The 15456-nt window shown below is 44.6% G+C and overlaps 1 protein-coding gene across 5 annotated transcripts; it reads left to right on the top strand.

The window, feature by feature from the left end:
• Positions 1-7102: 7102 nt before the first annotated feature.
• Positions 7103-14947, top strand: LOC123425024 (coiled-coil domain-containing protein SCD2-like). Of its 5 annotated transcripts, none has more exons than XM_045108707.1 (17): positions 7103-7649; positions 7862-8037; positions 8465-8528; positions 8824-8865; positions 8963-9001; positions 9629-9678; positions 9762-9789; positions 10996-11073; positions 11168-11275; positions 11357-11417; positions 11962-12075; positions 12611-12699; positions 13244-13301; positions 13835-13879; positions 13987-14027; positions 14215-14341; positions 14613-14947. In XM_045108707.1, exons 1-17 carry the CDS (start codon positions 7269-7271, stop codon positions 14732-14734), a joined length of 1623 nt encoding a protein of 540 aa, XP_044964642.1. In that variant the 5' UTR covers positions 7103-7268; the 3' UTR covers positions 14735-14947. The 5 variants fall into 5 exon arrangements, 3 of the variants coding, with proteins under 3 accessions (XP_044964642.1, XP_044964634.1, XP_044964646.1); XM_045108699.1 differs by having other exon boundaries at positions 12608-12699; XM_045108711.1 differs by lacking the exon at positions 14613-14947 and having other exon boundaries at positions 12608-12699; positions 13989-14027; positions 14215-14273.
• The last annotated feature ends 509 nt before the right edge of the window (positions 14948-15456 follow it).

Below are 15456 nucleotides of genomic sequence, written 5' to 3'. Positions count from 1 at the left end.
TCTCGAAGCACCACGTGATGATCGGGTGTGATAGATTCTAACGTTCGCATACAACGGGTGTAAGCCAGATTTACACACGCAAAACACTTAGGTTGACTCGACGAGCTTAGCATGTACAGACATGACCTCGAATACAAGAGACCGAAAGGTCGAACATGAGTCGTATGGTTGAATACGATCAGCATGAAGTTGCTCACCATGGTGACTAGTCCGTCTCACGTGATGATCGGACACGGGTTAGTCAACATGGATCATGTATCACTTAGATGACTAGAGGGATGTCGATTTAAGTGGGAGTTCATACTTAATTTGATTAAATGAACTTAATTGTCATGAACTTAGTCTAAAAGTTGTCTTTATAAATATTGTAGATGTCCAACGTCAACCTCAACTTCAACGCATTCCTAGAGAAAAACAAGCTGAAAGATGATGGTAGCAACTATGCGGACTGGGTTCGCAACCTGAAGCTCATCCTTGAAGCAGCTAAAAAGGCTTATGTCCTTAATGCGCCGCTAGGTGACCCTCCCGCTCCCGCAGCAGCCCAGGACGTTCTAAACGTTTGGCAAGCGCGGAGTGATGACTACTCTCTGGTCAGGTGTGGCATGTTATACAGTTTAGAAACGGGGCTCCAAAGACGTTTTGAGCAACACGGGGCATATGAGATGTTCCAAGAGCTGAAGCTAGTTTTTCAAGCTCATGCCCGTGTCGAGAGATATGAAGTCTCCGACAAGTTCTTCAGCTGTAAGATGGAGGAGAACAGTTCTGTCAGTGAGCACATACTCAAAATGTCTGGGTTACACGGTCGTCTGACTTCACTTGGAGTCGAACTTCCGGATGATGCTATCATTGACAGAATCCTCCAGTCTCTCCCACCAAGCTACAAAGGCTTTGTGCTTAACTACAACATGCAAGGGATGGAGAAAACCATTCCCGAGTTGTACTCGATGCTCAAGTCTGCAGAAGTAGAAATCAAGAAGGAGCATCAAGTGTTGATGGTCAACAAGACTACTAGTTTCAAGAAAGGCAGGGGTAAGAAGAACTTCAAGAAAGACGGCAAAGCTGTTGCCGCGCCCGGTAAGCCAGATGCCGGGAAGAAGAAAAAGAACGGACCCAAGCCTGAGACTGAGTGCTTCTACTGCAAGGGAAAAGGTCACTGGAAGCGGAACTGCCCCAAATACTTAGCGGACAAGAAGGCCGGCAATGTTAAAGGTATATGTGATATACATGTTATTGATGTGTACCTTACCAGCGCTCGTAGTAGCTCCTGGGTATTTGATACCGGTGCTGTTGCTCACATTTGCAACTCAAAGCAGGAACTGCGGAATAAGCGGAGACTGGCCAAGGACGAGGTGACGATGCGCGTCGGGAATGGTTCAAAAGTCGATGTGATCGCCGTCGGCACGCTACCTCTACATCTACCATCGGGATTAGTTTTAAACCTTAATAATTGTTATTTAGTACCAGCTTTAAGCATGAACATTGTATCAGGGTCTTGCTTAATGCGAGACGGCTACTCATTTAAGTCAGAGAATAATGGTTGTTCCATTTATATGAGTGATATGTTTTATGGTCATGCTCCGCTGGTGAATGGTTTATTCTTGATGAATCTCGATCGTGATGTTACACATATTCATAGTGTGAGTACCAAAAGATGCAAAGTTGATAATGATAGTCCCACATACTTGTGGCACTGCCGCCTTGGTCATATCGGCGTTAAGCGCATGAAGAAGCTCCATACTGATGGACTGCTAGAGTCTCTTGACTTTGAATCATTTGACACATGCGAACCGTGCCTCATGGGCAAGATGACTAAGACTCCATTCTCAGGAATAATGGAGAGAGCCACCGACTTATTGGAAATAATACATACTGATGTGTGTGGTCCAATGAACGTTGAAGCTCGCGGTGGTTATCGTTATGTTCTCACTCTCACCGATGATTTGAGTAGGTATGGGTATATCTACTTGATGAAGCACAAATCTGAGACGTTTGAAAAGTTCAAGGAATTTCAGAGTGAGGTTGAGAATCAACGTGACAGAAAAAATTAAATGTCTACGATCTGATCGTGGAGGAGAATATTTGAGTCACGAGTTTGGCACACACCTAAGGAAGTATGGAATCGTTTCACAACTAACACCGCCTGGCACACCGCAGCGCAACGGAGTGTCTGAACGTCGTAATCGCACTTTATTAGATATGGTACGATCTATGATGTCTCTCACCGACTTACCGCTATCATTTTGGGGATACGCATTAGAAACTGCAGCATTCACTTTAAATAGGGCACCGTCTAAATCCGTTGAGACGACACCGTATGAACTGTGGTTTGGCAAGAAACCTAAGTTGTCGTTTCTTAAAGTTTGGGGCTGCGATGCTTATGTGAAGAAACTTCAACCAGAAAAGCTCGAACCCAAAGCGGAGAAATGCGTATTCATAGGATACCCTAAGGAAACTATTGGGTATACCTTCTATCTTAGATCCGAAGGTAAAACCTTTGTTGCCAAGAACAGATCCTTTCTAGAGAAAGAGTTTCTCTCGAAAGAAGTAAGTGGGAGGAAGGTAGAACTTGATGAGATAATTACACCCCCTCTCGAACAGGAAAGTAGCGCAGCGCAAGAAGTTGTTCCTGTGGTGCCTACACCGACTGAAGAGGAAGTTAATGATGATGATCATGAAGCTTCGGATCAAGTTACTACTGAACCACGAAGGTCCACAAGGGTACGCTCCGCACCAGAGTGGTACGGCAACCCTGTGATGGAAATCATGTTGTTAGACAACGGTGAACCTTCGAACTATGAAGAAGCGATGGCGGGCCCGGATTCCAACAAATGGCTTGAGGCCATGAAATCCGAGATAGGATCCATGTATGAGAACAAAGTATGGACTTTGGTGGACTTGCCCGATGAACGGCGAGCCATAGAAAATAAATGGATCTTCAAGAAGAAGACTGATGCAAACGGTAATGTAACCGTTTACAAAGCTCGACTTGTCGCAAAGGGTTTTCGACAAATTCAAGGAGTTGACTACGAAGAGACTTTCTCTCCCGTAGCGAAGCTGAAATCAGTCCGAATCATGTTAGCAATTGCCGCCTTTTATGATTATGAAATTTGGCAAATGGACGTCAAAACAGCGTTCCTTAACGGGAATCTTAAGGAAGAGTTGTATATGATGCAACCAGAAGGTTTTGTTGATCCTAAAGGTGCTAACAAAGTATGCAAGCTCCAGCGCTCCATCTATGGGCTGGTGCAAGCATCTCGGAGTTGGAACATTCGCTTTAATGAGGTGATTAAGGCGTTTGGGTTCATACAGGTTTACGGAGAAGCCTGTCTGTACAAGAAAGTGAGTGGGAGCTCTGTAGCTTTCCTCGTACTATATGTGGATGACATATTGTTGATGGGGAATGATATTGAGATGTTGGAGAGCATAAAGGCCTATTTGAACAAGAGTTTTTCAATGAAGGACCTTGGAGAAGCTGCATACATATTAGGCATCAAGATCTATAGAGATAGATCGAGACGCCTCATAGGTCTTTCGCAAAGTACATACCTTGACAAGATACTGAAGAAGTTCAATATGGAAAACTCAAAGAAAGGATTCTTGCCAGTTTTGCAAGGTATGAGATTGAGTAAGACTCAGTCGCCGACCACGGCAACAGATAGAGAGAAGATGAGTTATGTCCCCTACGCTTCAGCCGTGGGCTCTCTAATGTATGCCATGCTGTGTACCAGACCTGATATAAACCTTGCGATAAGCTTGGTAGGGAGGTACCAAAGTAATCCCGGTGCAGAACACTGGACAGCGGTCAAGAATATCCTTAAGTACCTGAAAAGGACTAAGGAAATGTTTCTCGTTTATGGAGGTGACGAAGAGCTCGTCGTAAAGGGTTACGTCGACGCTAGCTTCGACACAGATCCGGATGACTCTAAGTCACAAACCGGATACGTATATGTGTTGAATGGTGGGGCAGTGAGCTGGTGCAGCAACAAGCAAGAAGTCGTGGCAGCATCTACATGTGAAGCGGAGTACATAGCTGCTTCAGAAGCGGCTCATGAAGGAATTTGGATGAAGGAGCTCATCACCGACCTTGGAGTGGTTCCAAGCGCGTCGGGTCCTATGACACTCTTCTGTGACAACACTGGAGCCATTGCCATAGCCAAGGAGCCCAGGTTTCACCGGAAGACGAAGCACATCAAGCGCCGCTACAACTCCATCCAGGACCATGTCCAAACTGGAGTGATAGATATTTGTAAAGTACACACGGATCTGAATATTGCAGACCCGTTGACTAAACCTCTTCCACGACCAAAACATGATCAACACCATGATGCTATGGGTGTTCGATACATCACAATGTAACTAGATTATTGACTCTAGTGCAAGTGGGAGACTGTTGGAAATATGCCCTAGAGGCAATAATAAAATGGTTATTATCATATTTCCTTGTTCATGATAATCGTCTATCGTTCATGCTATAATTGTATTAACAGGAAACAGTAATACATGTGTGAATGAATAGATCACAATGTGTCCCTAGCAAGCCTCTAGTTAGCTAGCTCGTTAGTCAACAGATGATCATGGTTTCCTGATCATGGACATTGGATGTCATTGATAACGGGATCACATCATTGGGAGAATGATGTGGTGGACAAGACCCAATCCTAAGCCTAGCACTAGATCGTGTTGTTCGTATGCTAATGCTTTTCTAATGTCAAGTATCTTTTCCTTCGACCGTGAGATTGTGCAACTCCCGGATACCGTAGGAGTGCTTTGGGTGTATCAAACGTCACAACGTAACTGGGTGACTATAAAGGTGCACTACGGGTACCTCCGAAAGTGGCTGTTGGGTTGGCACGAATCGAGATCGGGATTTGTCACTCCATGTAACGGAGAGGTATCTCTGGGCCCACTCGGTAGAACATCATCATGAGCTCAATGTGACTAAGGAGTTAGTCACACGATGACGTGCTACGGAACGAGTAAAGAGACTTGCCGGTAACGAGATTGAACAAGGTATAGGTATACCGACGATGGAATCTCGGGCAAGTTCTATACCGACAGACAAAGGGAATCGTATACGGGATTGATTGAATCCTTGACATCGTGGTTCATCCGATGAGATCATCGTGGAGCTAGTGGGAGCCACCATGGGTATCCAGACCCCGCTGATGGTTATTGGCCAGAGAGGTGTCTCGGTCATGTCTGCCTGTCTCCCGAACCCGTAGGGTCTACACACTTAAGGTTCGATGACGCTAGGGTTATAGGGAATTGTTATACGAGATTACCGAAAGTTGTTCGGAGTCCCGGATGAGATCCAGGACGTCACGAGGAGCTCCGGAATGGTCCGGAGGTAAAGATTGATATATAGGACGGATGGTTTCGGAGACCGGAAGTGTTTCGGGCATCACCGGTAACGTACCGGGACCACCGAAAGGGGGCTGCGACCCCAAGAGGTAAGATGGGCTAAGTGGGGGTGGGAACCAGCCCCTAGTTGGGCTGGTGCGCCTCCCCACTCAGCCCATGGCGCAGGGGAAAGAAAAAGGGGGGGGAACCCTAACTTAGGTGGGCCTTAGGCCCACCAGAGGGGTGCGCCACCCCCTCCTCCCCATCTGGCCGCCACAACCCCCATCTGGGAGGGCTGCCGCACCCCCTAGGGTGGGAACCCTAGGGGTGGCACCCCCTTTCCCCTTCCCCTATATATAGTGGGCACTTTTGGCCTTTGGAGGACACAGTTTTCCCTCTCCCTCGGCGCAGCCCTGCACTTCTTCCTCCTACTCTCTGCCGGCGCTTGGCGAAGCCCTGCCGGGAGACCTCGTCTCTCCACCAACACCACGCCGTCGTGTTGCTGGTCTTCTTCCCCAACCTCTCCCTCCTCCTTGCTGGATCAAGGTGCGGGAGACGTCACCGGGCTGCACGTGTGTTGAACGCGGAGGTGCCGTTGTTCGGCACTAGATCGGAATCGCTGCGAGTACGACTCCATCAACCGCGTTATAGCAACGCTTCCGCTTAGCGATCTTCAAAGGTATGAAGATGCTCTTACCCCTCTCTCGTTGCTGGTCTCTCCATAGGAAGATCTGAACATGCGTAGGAAATTTTTTGAATTTATGCTACGTTACCCAACAAGAATTGCGTATTATCATCCCCATGCACTACCTTCTATCTCCTAGTGCCACAAAAAGTGTGTGCCTCGATCTTCACTAACATAAAAAAAATTGAAACACTGTCCCTTAAGGCCCGATCAATTAAAAAAATAGAAGAGAGTTGCCCGGTTAATTAATGAAACCCCAGGCGAAAACCGTTACAACACGCCCTCAAAAGGGCACCATCAACACACCGACCCTCGGAGCTGCGCATCCAGCGAGCCGCCGGCTCCGTCACCCGAGCAACCCGTAACCGACACCCTACAACCAATGCCGAAGCCGCCGCTCCGACATCCACGACGACCCCAAGGCCGCGCACCAGGCGAGCCGTCTGCCTTGCTGCCCAAGCAACCGGGGCCGATGCCCTACATCTATGTCCGCCCCTCTGCTGCATAGATGGTGTTTACTAACATATGTCGTGTATTGGGATCTCACAGAGCACCCATAGGAGTACAATCAATCTTTCACCGCCATGACATGTATTACGATTACATGGCACGTATTAAAGTACTTTTACTTGATTGTAACTTTTTTTAGAACATACTACCTTCGTCTATAAATTTATGTTTTTTTAAGATTTCGTTACGGACTACATACGAAGCAAAATAAATGAATTTATATTTAAAATATATTATATTGTAGCCTTTTTTAGGGGCATATTATATGTACTTTATAATGAAATATCTAAAAAAGACTTAAATTTAGGTAAGTACGGAGGAGTATTTAATTGTGATTTCGACATCGCATAAATGAAAAATAAATTAGAACTAGCATTTGTTATTGAAATTTGGTTTTAACCAAGAAAAAATTAACGTCCTACATATTTTTGGATATAGCGATGTCCCAAAAATTAGAAACGAAAAAAAAAAACGAACGCCACATCGATCCTGCCACGCGGCGCGGATTGGAGAGCCTGGAGACCGTTACGTTCCGGAGCCAAAACGCTTGCCCCCGCCTTCGGAGTTCGGACGGACGACGAACGACCCGTTCCCGTCTCCCTCCACCACCACCACCACCACCACCACTCCGATCAAATCGGAAGCACCAGGAAGAACGGGAGAAAAAAAAAATCCTGCGGACGAATAGCGAGCTCTCTCCCTCTCTCTCCCGATCGGATCCGGCCACGGTGCCATGGATCGCATGTCGTCGCGTCCGGCGAGCCCGGGCGGCGGCGGTGGGTACGGGCGGCGCTACGGCGCCAGCAGCGCGCAGACGTCGCCGGGCGGGTCCCCGTCGGCGTCCCCGGTGCACACCCGCCACACGCGCTCGGGGTCGCTCGGCGGGGCCGGCTCCGCCTCCATCGTCGGCCGCCGTGGGGCGGGGGCCGCCGCCGCCGCAGCCGCCCGGAACAGCACCGCGCGCATCGCCTCGCAGCGCCTCGCGCGCGTCATGGGCGGGCCCGGAGTGGAGGACTCCGGCAGCGGCAGCGAGGACGAGGAGTACGAGCTCTCCGGCCCGCCCATCGAGCTCTCCGCCACCCCGCGCCGCCCCAACCGCTCCCCCTCCCCCTCGGTAACGCCATCTGAATCGATCGCCATTTCCCGATTAATACCATATCATCTGCTCCGATCCAAGGCCTGCTGATGCGCGATACACCATCACACGCGCATGCGAGCGATCTCCCTCACGCGATTCTGCGATTTGTTACTTGCTACATTACGCATCGTGTCACTGTGTTTGGTTGATGTGCTAAGTGGTTGCATGTAAATGTATGTGCATTTTAGATAGGTCGTTACCTTGCGGATCAGGCGCCGGTTAGCCGGCCACCCTCGCTGACGAACCGGTACGTGCCGGGAAAGTCGGTTCCGATGATACCGTCAATCAAGCAATCAAACCGGCCAGCGACGAGCGGAACAGGGTCGGAATCCTCCGTCTCCGTCCCTAACCGCAGGGAACAAAGGTCAGTATTCTCACGCATTCTAGTTTCAGGCGTTGCACGCCGCAGGTTTCATACTATTTATAAGCCGTGAATTGCTTATGGTATGGTGTTGCTAGTATAGTGCTATAAAGGGTTCTCACCTATGTACAAGTTATGTTAATTCAAATGGAATAGATTATTTATCTCATGAGTCATGACTCATGTTTTTTTACTTTGTTAGTTTATTGAGGCTGCAGTTTATGTGTCAAATACTACTCCCTCTGTTCCACAATGTAAGCTTGCAAAAACGTCTTACATTGTGGGACAGAGGGAGTATCTAATAGTATTTCCCAGTTTACTGACAGAGAATTTGTTTATAAGCAGAAGACAACTCATTAAGTATTTATTGCCTATGAATACTATTTATTTATAATCACATGGTAAGTAATATAAGATACATCATCCTTAGGAGATCAGTTGATTTTGGAAGCTCGATGAGAGGACGGCGCTCCTCTTCTTCTCTTAATGATGAGGTAAATCATGTCATCAGAAATACTTTTTTGGAAATTAATAATGGCCGAATATTCAGAAAATTCTATGTTTTTCCCCGAGAAAAGCTGAGCGTGCATTGAAAAAACGAAAATATAAGATTTGTTACTTTAGGTTGCCTAACAAATTTTTTGCTCTCCTTTAGATTAGAATACTCATCCAACCAATATGATATGTATGCTGTATATATGTTATTCTTCAGATGTCATTCCTTCACCTTAAGATCGATTATTATCTTATTTGGAACACTCCTGTGGTTCTTGGATGCCCCCCTTGCAGATTAACACACTTCAAGTGGAAAATGATAGCATGTACGATAAGGTGAGATAAAATTACGATTATGGATTTTACTTCTACTTCTACTTGTTGGAAGCACTCAACATCCTTGTTATGCTGGCATGCATCTTCCGAACTTCAGTTTGAAGACGATAGATACGATGAAGCAGATATCAGACAGGTTTATTTCTGTGCTAAAAACTACTGAATTTATTTTAGCAAGTTCTGATACTAGTTGAGTAGCTGGTTTAATCCTAGTGTACTTCTATTTTAGTATTTACCTTGGAGGCTGGTGCTACAACTGCATAATATGTTTGGATCCATGCAACATTTGTTCTAGGCTCCTTGTTAATATGCTCTTCTGTTAATAGTCATAGATTAATTTCTCTACACTGAATTTACATGCCACCGTGTTACATTTGGCTTCATCTTTTACATAGCAACTCAGAAAAAAAATTAAGGCCTAAGAAAACCAAGACGTCCAGGTTTGCCTTCAGTTGCTAAAAAGTAACTGTGACATTTGTCTCTTTTACTCAACTGTGCTCCTAATAAATAAATAATTTTGAATATCAGATGCTTCATATGGCGAGGTGGCACTTTAATTGCTATTCAGCAGACCTACTGGTTCAATAGCTGTATAAGAGCAGCATACCAAGTTTCAGTCCTACTCCTTGAGCCACTAAAGACCAAATATGAAACTTATTGACTCTGTTTCAGTTTTCGGAAGCCATTTGCATTAATTTGTCTGCACTCGCTTTGTGCCATATCCATGTTTTGTGCTAATCAATCTTTGCTTTTTGAATTTCAGGCCGCTGTTATGGGTGATGCCATAGAACCAGAGGTCAATTTGTTTAGCAGGTATGTGATTTACTAAAACGTACCATTTCTTTTTATTTATATGTTGTCCATATTTTAAACCATGTTTCTGCCTTGACTCTCAGAAAGGCTGCAGCACTAGAACAGAGAAGGGTATGTTTCTATCCAAAGCTTCTCCTGCTCAACATTTTGTCGAAATGTGAAAGCTTATTTTGATTTGAGTCCTTTTTTGTACTTTGATGTGGTGCTTTAGGTGTTAGCTTCTCTTGAGTTCTCCTTTTTGATGGTCGATATTTCAAAATAAATATATTTCCCCCACAATTTGTAACTTGCTTCTACCAAATGGGGAAATATTTGAACTACTCTAGCCCAACCAAAGGCTGACTGGTAACCGGCCAATCGAGAGCTGTATGAATGAGACATAGGCCTATGGGAGGTCCGTTTGCTAGCGGACCATGTCTCTCGAAACAGGCTTTCGCCCCGTTTTATATATAAAGCAAATAGACCAGAATCCAGACATCATATCCCACCAAAGAAATAGAAAAGAGGGTCCGCTGGGGCAACAACACAATCCAGCCCAAGAAAAGAGAAGAAACAAAAAATGCCATCACCGGGACAAGCTAAGCAGCATGCGAGGTAGAGGAGAGCCGTCGGGCGGCCACCATCAACGCGTCCAGGTAGCGCTGAAGCCGGTCCCGGTCTCGAGTCCTAACGAGCGGATGCCAGTGCTGCAAGAAGGCAAGGAATTTGAAGAACGAGTCAGATGCACGCCGTTGAAACACCTTCTCAATCACCGTTTTATTGCGAGTAGTCCAAACAGTTCACATCATAGCTGCGAAGACCAGCCAAAACAGTCGGCATTTACGGCCGACCTGGGTGGCCCGCACCTGCAGAAAATCTGCAAGGTCATAGGCCTCCCACTCCGGTCCCAGAGCCTCGCGAACAAAGCACCAAAGTGGCTGTGCCGCGACGCAGGAGAACAGAATGTGAGAACCAGTCTCCGGGACATGGCACAGGGGACAGATGCCGTTACCCGGACCATGGCGTTTCAGCACCTCGGACCATGTTAGATTGGAGGTAACGGGTGCCCAACCCCGCTTCCCACGTGTCACATGGGAAGACAACCCTTGTATGGTCTATTGGAGGCAATCGGGCCCCATCAGTTCGCTGCCCCATGAGCACCCTTGGATAGGAAGATTGCACCCCACACCACACCCGGGCCCTTGGTTGTTGACATACCAGAATATAATGGACTTTCTTCATTTCATAAAACCAAGTTAGAAATTACGGGAAAACCAAAAGCAATTCTAAGATTTTGCATACTAATTCTGTCCAACCTCGAGATCTGTTTTCTCTTAGGCTTCAATGAGAATTGCTTCAAGAAGGGGTAACAGTGCAAGCTGCGATGAGATTACAGCCCTTCGATCAGAAGCGAAGGTGAATAGTTCACCAAATATGATTACTTATTGCTGAGTGAGTTTTCCTCAGTCATGTTTTGTAAGCCTAAACTTTTATTTACTCTGTTGGGTAGGTTGCTGGTGAGATGGCCGCATCTGTATCTCGGCGTGTAGGTATTGGATCAGAACTGAGATCTCTTCATGCAACATCCAACAGAATAACCCTGTCACAAGAAGAAATGGTGTGTAGGCTTGCTGGTCTATTCATATTCTGGCATTTTGTTCTTTTTGGATCCAATACATTCATGAAAATCATTTATCAGGAGGAGGTGGTGCTAAAGAGGTGTTGGCTCGCCCGCTATTGGAAACTATCTGTTAGACTTGGTACTGAGATTATCTTCCTGTTTTTTTTTCTGGGATCTTCCTCTAATATAGTCTAATTAATTTCTCAAAATTCTCTACCGTTCTACTACAGCACAAAAAGTAGCAGGGAAACAAGTAAATTTGTGGAACCCTAAACAGAAACTGTCCTCCATTGTAATTGTTAACATCGAGAAACTAAGGGCTTGGGTTCTGGTTATAAATAAGGGCTCAGGGATGCATTATTGCCCTTGCCTGCTTTGTTCATTCAAATTCACAAGCTAATGTTGCCATAAACACTTCACATAGTTTGCCTTCCAAGGAGTGTACCCTTTAATACTGTCTCCTGTTTCAAAATAATTTTGTTAAGTTATTCATGGACATATTCATTCCTTACTTGTCTGTCATAATTTTCTCTGAAGCCTGACAAATTTATTGTGAATTGTCAGGGAAAATTTGATATTCTTCATTAGAAAAGACGTATCCATAAATGATCAGTCAAACTTTTAAAACTATTTAATGTTAAGATTGTCAGAATGGCTGGCTAACACAAAGGTGTCTATTTTAGGTATACATTCTGATATCGCTGAACAAAAACTAGAACACTGGTCCTCGGTTGCACCACTTGCACTTGAAGTCGTCCTATCAATTGGGCAAAAGGCTAGAGATGGAACTTTATCAGGTCAGATTCCCTTCCAAAATCCATCTTTTGGTCTCTTCATTATAGTTATTATGTTACTACCATGAAGCTGTTTATATATGCGTCTCACATTTAGATTACTCCACATGTAGCTTATGCCGTGATACATGTAGATGAAGGCCAGATAGCCATGAAATGATCAAGGATTCTGATATCAAGATAAAAATGAAACTGGAAAGGACATAAATAAATTTGCAGAATGTGCTTGAGTTGCTTTGAGTTGCATATCATCTTTGATATTTATATTTTGTTGTCGCAGAAGATAGGGATTTTCACTTTGCATTTCGTACATGCAACTAGAAAATGAATTCCAAATACATTTCTCTTAGTGAAGTACTTACATTTCCTCCATAAGTGAAAAAGATGTCATGTGGAAGGTTAATATATTTCTGTCATTTTTTAAAATAATATAATTTCAAAAGATGTATCATCATTTTAAAATGTACCAGAGATGGTATATAATATCATAATTTCAATCACATCACTTATTTTCTTGTACTCTTCATGTGGATAGCAGATAACGACGTAAATGATACGGCTGGAGACGGAAATATTGAGAGCATGCTTTTAGTTGAGAAAGGACTGCGTGAATTAGCTTCGCTCAAGGTTTTTCTCAATACTTTCTTAGTTTTATGCTTGTCCCAATCTATGAGTTCCTTCCAGAGGCAAGTCCCAATTGATCAAGTTTGATGAGATGCATAGTACTCCCTCTGTAAAGAAATATAAGAGCGTTTCGATCAATGTGATCCAAACGCTCTTATATTTCTTCACAGAGGGAGTACATAATAAACGAAAATTATGTCCCATAGTGTTACAGTGGCAATTTCCTAGATGGAAGTTATCTTCTGGCAGTTCTCATGCTGATCTAGTTCATTGTTTTGATAATTTCGGCTTTTCTATCAATCACACTGAATGATATAGAAAGTAATTGGTGCATCATATTGATTCCGCTTGATGAAAATAGAAAGCGGGTCGTCAAACTTCAGAGTCCTGTAACTGTTAGGATTACTAGTTTGTGTCATTGTGAAGTATATAGTACATGCAGTATGTGTCACTGAATTTGTTTTCACATGTTCTCATGAAGTTAGAAAATGATATTTATGTTTCTAGTTTTAATTTCCGAAGCAATAATCTAATATTCCCTTTGAAGGTAGAAGATGCAATCATGCTGGCTTTAGCAGAACATCGACGATACAGACCTCTCTCAGGTGGCTTCTCCAAAATGTACTCATTTCTTATACTTTTATCTTTAATATGTTACTATATGATATATCTCAGAACTTCTGACAGATACACAACAATTTTTGTCTGTCTACTAAGATAAAGTAATACGAGTTCCTAAAAGACTCGAGACTGTATGTGGTGCTGTTACAATTTGGTAACACATAGCATCTCTTGGGCATCCAAGAGCCACTTTTTTCAGACTCTGAATGGTTCAGCAAGCTGACAATGCATACAACAGCAGCCAAAAAGGAGCAATTACACTCACTTAATATAATTGATATATACCAGAATCACTTCAGGAAATTACTGGACAAAACCATGTAAATTTTTGGTTCAGTAATTCTAGTTTGTATTGGAGAATTGCAGGTAGTTTATCACTTCGTTTGTGTGATTAGAGCTGCTTCCTAGCCAACTGTGCCAGCTCATCTGTCCTTCTGAGCATTCATGTTGCTTGACTTGATGGCATTGGATGAATACGCTTTAACCCCTTTTATGATGAGTAAGCTTCCTATTGCAGGCCCAGTTTATCCTGCTGATAGTCATAGCTCTCCGGAGTCAACTGGTTAGTTCTTCTCTTCGCTAATTCCTTTGGCATCTATGGCCTGTGAAAAACACTAGTACATCAAATTTCTTTACTAACTATCTGCGGGGACTTGCTATTTGTCCTAGAGTTAAGTGAGGACGAGCGAGAAGATGTACGCTTCAAGCAGGTACAAACACAATCTGTCATCCTTGTGATGCGTCAAGACAGTTCCTGCAGATTATTATTTGGTGTTACGCTATGTGTCAAAGTTAAAACATGATCAACTAAGTTGGCCATATAGTAAAATGCCAGCTTAAACATTTTATGGAAACTCATATCTTCAGTTTTGTTTCTTTCTTGTGAGTATATAACAGGCATGGTTGACCTACTTTTGGAGGCGGGCTAAAAACCATGATGTAGAGGAAGATATAGCTGACGAGCGGCTACAATTTTGGATAGAGCAAGGCAACCATCCAGTTACGACAAGTGATGTCGTTGAAGGTAGCCTCCCTCCCATTACTATTGAGGTCATCTTGTCCATAACCCACTATTCTTTACAGTTTGCATGTTCTAATCAAAAGAAACCACAACTATTTTGTTTTGTTCAAAATTATGACTGAGAAACCATAGTGAGAAGTACCATGACCTCGCAATGTGTTTTTTTTTCTTTTAACTTTATCCATCACCTCGCTAAACACTAATAATTGTGCTAAATGTTTTGTTGAAAACCGTGATCATTTTTTTCCCTTGTCTTGTCAAACTATGTTAAAAGTTGATCGAGGGCTTCATGAGCTGAAGAAGCTGGGGATCGAGTCTCAGCTGTGGGAAGCCACGAGGAGAGCTTTCGACGATGAATCCATGAACCATGGGAGTCCATTTGGATCTGAGGTGTAGCCAACGCATAAATCGGAACGAGACCTAGTGCCAATTTTGCGCCGTCACAGGCCCTAGAGCCTCTTCGTTTTGTTTTGCAGTTTATGGTTCTTCCACAAGTTGATGTACATTTTCTGATCAGAACAAGAGATGATTCTGTCTCCTAGCTAGGCCTTTTTCTTTCTTCCCAGCAACCTTAATTAAATCATATCAAAGCAAAAGTGATTAATTCAAGATGATGTGCTGTCCATTAATTTAGTAATCTGCTGCAACAGGATACGTACATGCCACTCGCTGTGTCGATGACAGGTGGGCCCGGCCCCGCCTTGTCTTTGGAAAATAGAAAATTCCAGTTGCACATATAAGAAATGGAAGTTATCCCGAGATATATGCATCGGTTGCTTCTTTTGCTTTTGCAATGGTGGTCTCTTCTTTCAAGGAGGAAAGCAAAAATCTAAAAAAAAAAAAAAAGAAGGAGCGAAGAAGGAGCAAAGCAAAACCCTCCTGACCACTGATATTTCCCTCCTGCATTGCACTCTAGTCTCCTAGCTGCAGCAGCACTACACGTACACGATGACCACCGCCGAGCCTCCCGTTCCGCCGTCGCCAACCAGCCCTCGCGGCGGGGTGAGGCGACGGCAGTGCGCGCTCGCGCTGGCTGCCGCGGCCGCCGCCTGCCTGGCGCCGGTGGCCGTGCTCCTGGCGGTGCTCGTCCTAGCCCCGTCGCTCCTCCCGCGGCTCCT

Source organism: Hordeum vulgare, chromosome 1H (assembly GCF_904849725.1).
Source record: "Hordeum vulgare subsp. vulgare chromosome 1H, MorexV3_pseudomolecules_assembly, whole genome shotgun sequence".
Lineage (NCBI taxonomy): Eukaryota > Viridiplantae > Streptophyta > Magnoliopsida > Poales > Poaceae > Hordeum > Hordeum vulgare.
Note: the sequence above shows the minus strand (reverse complement) of the source record. Positions and strands in the feature narration are given on the sequence as shown.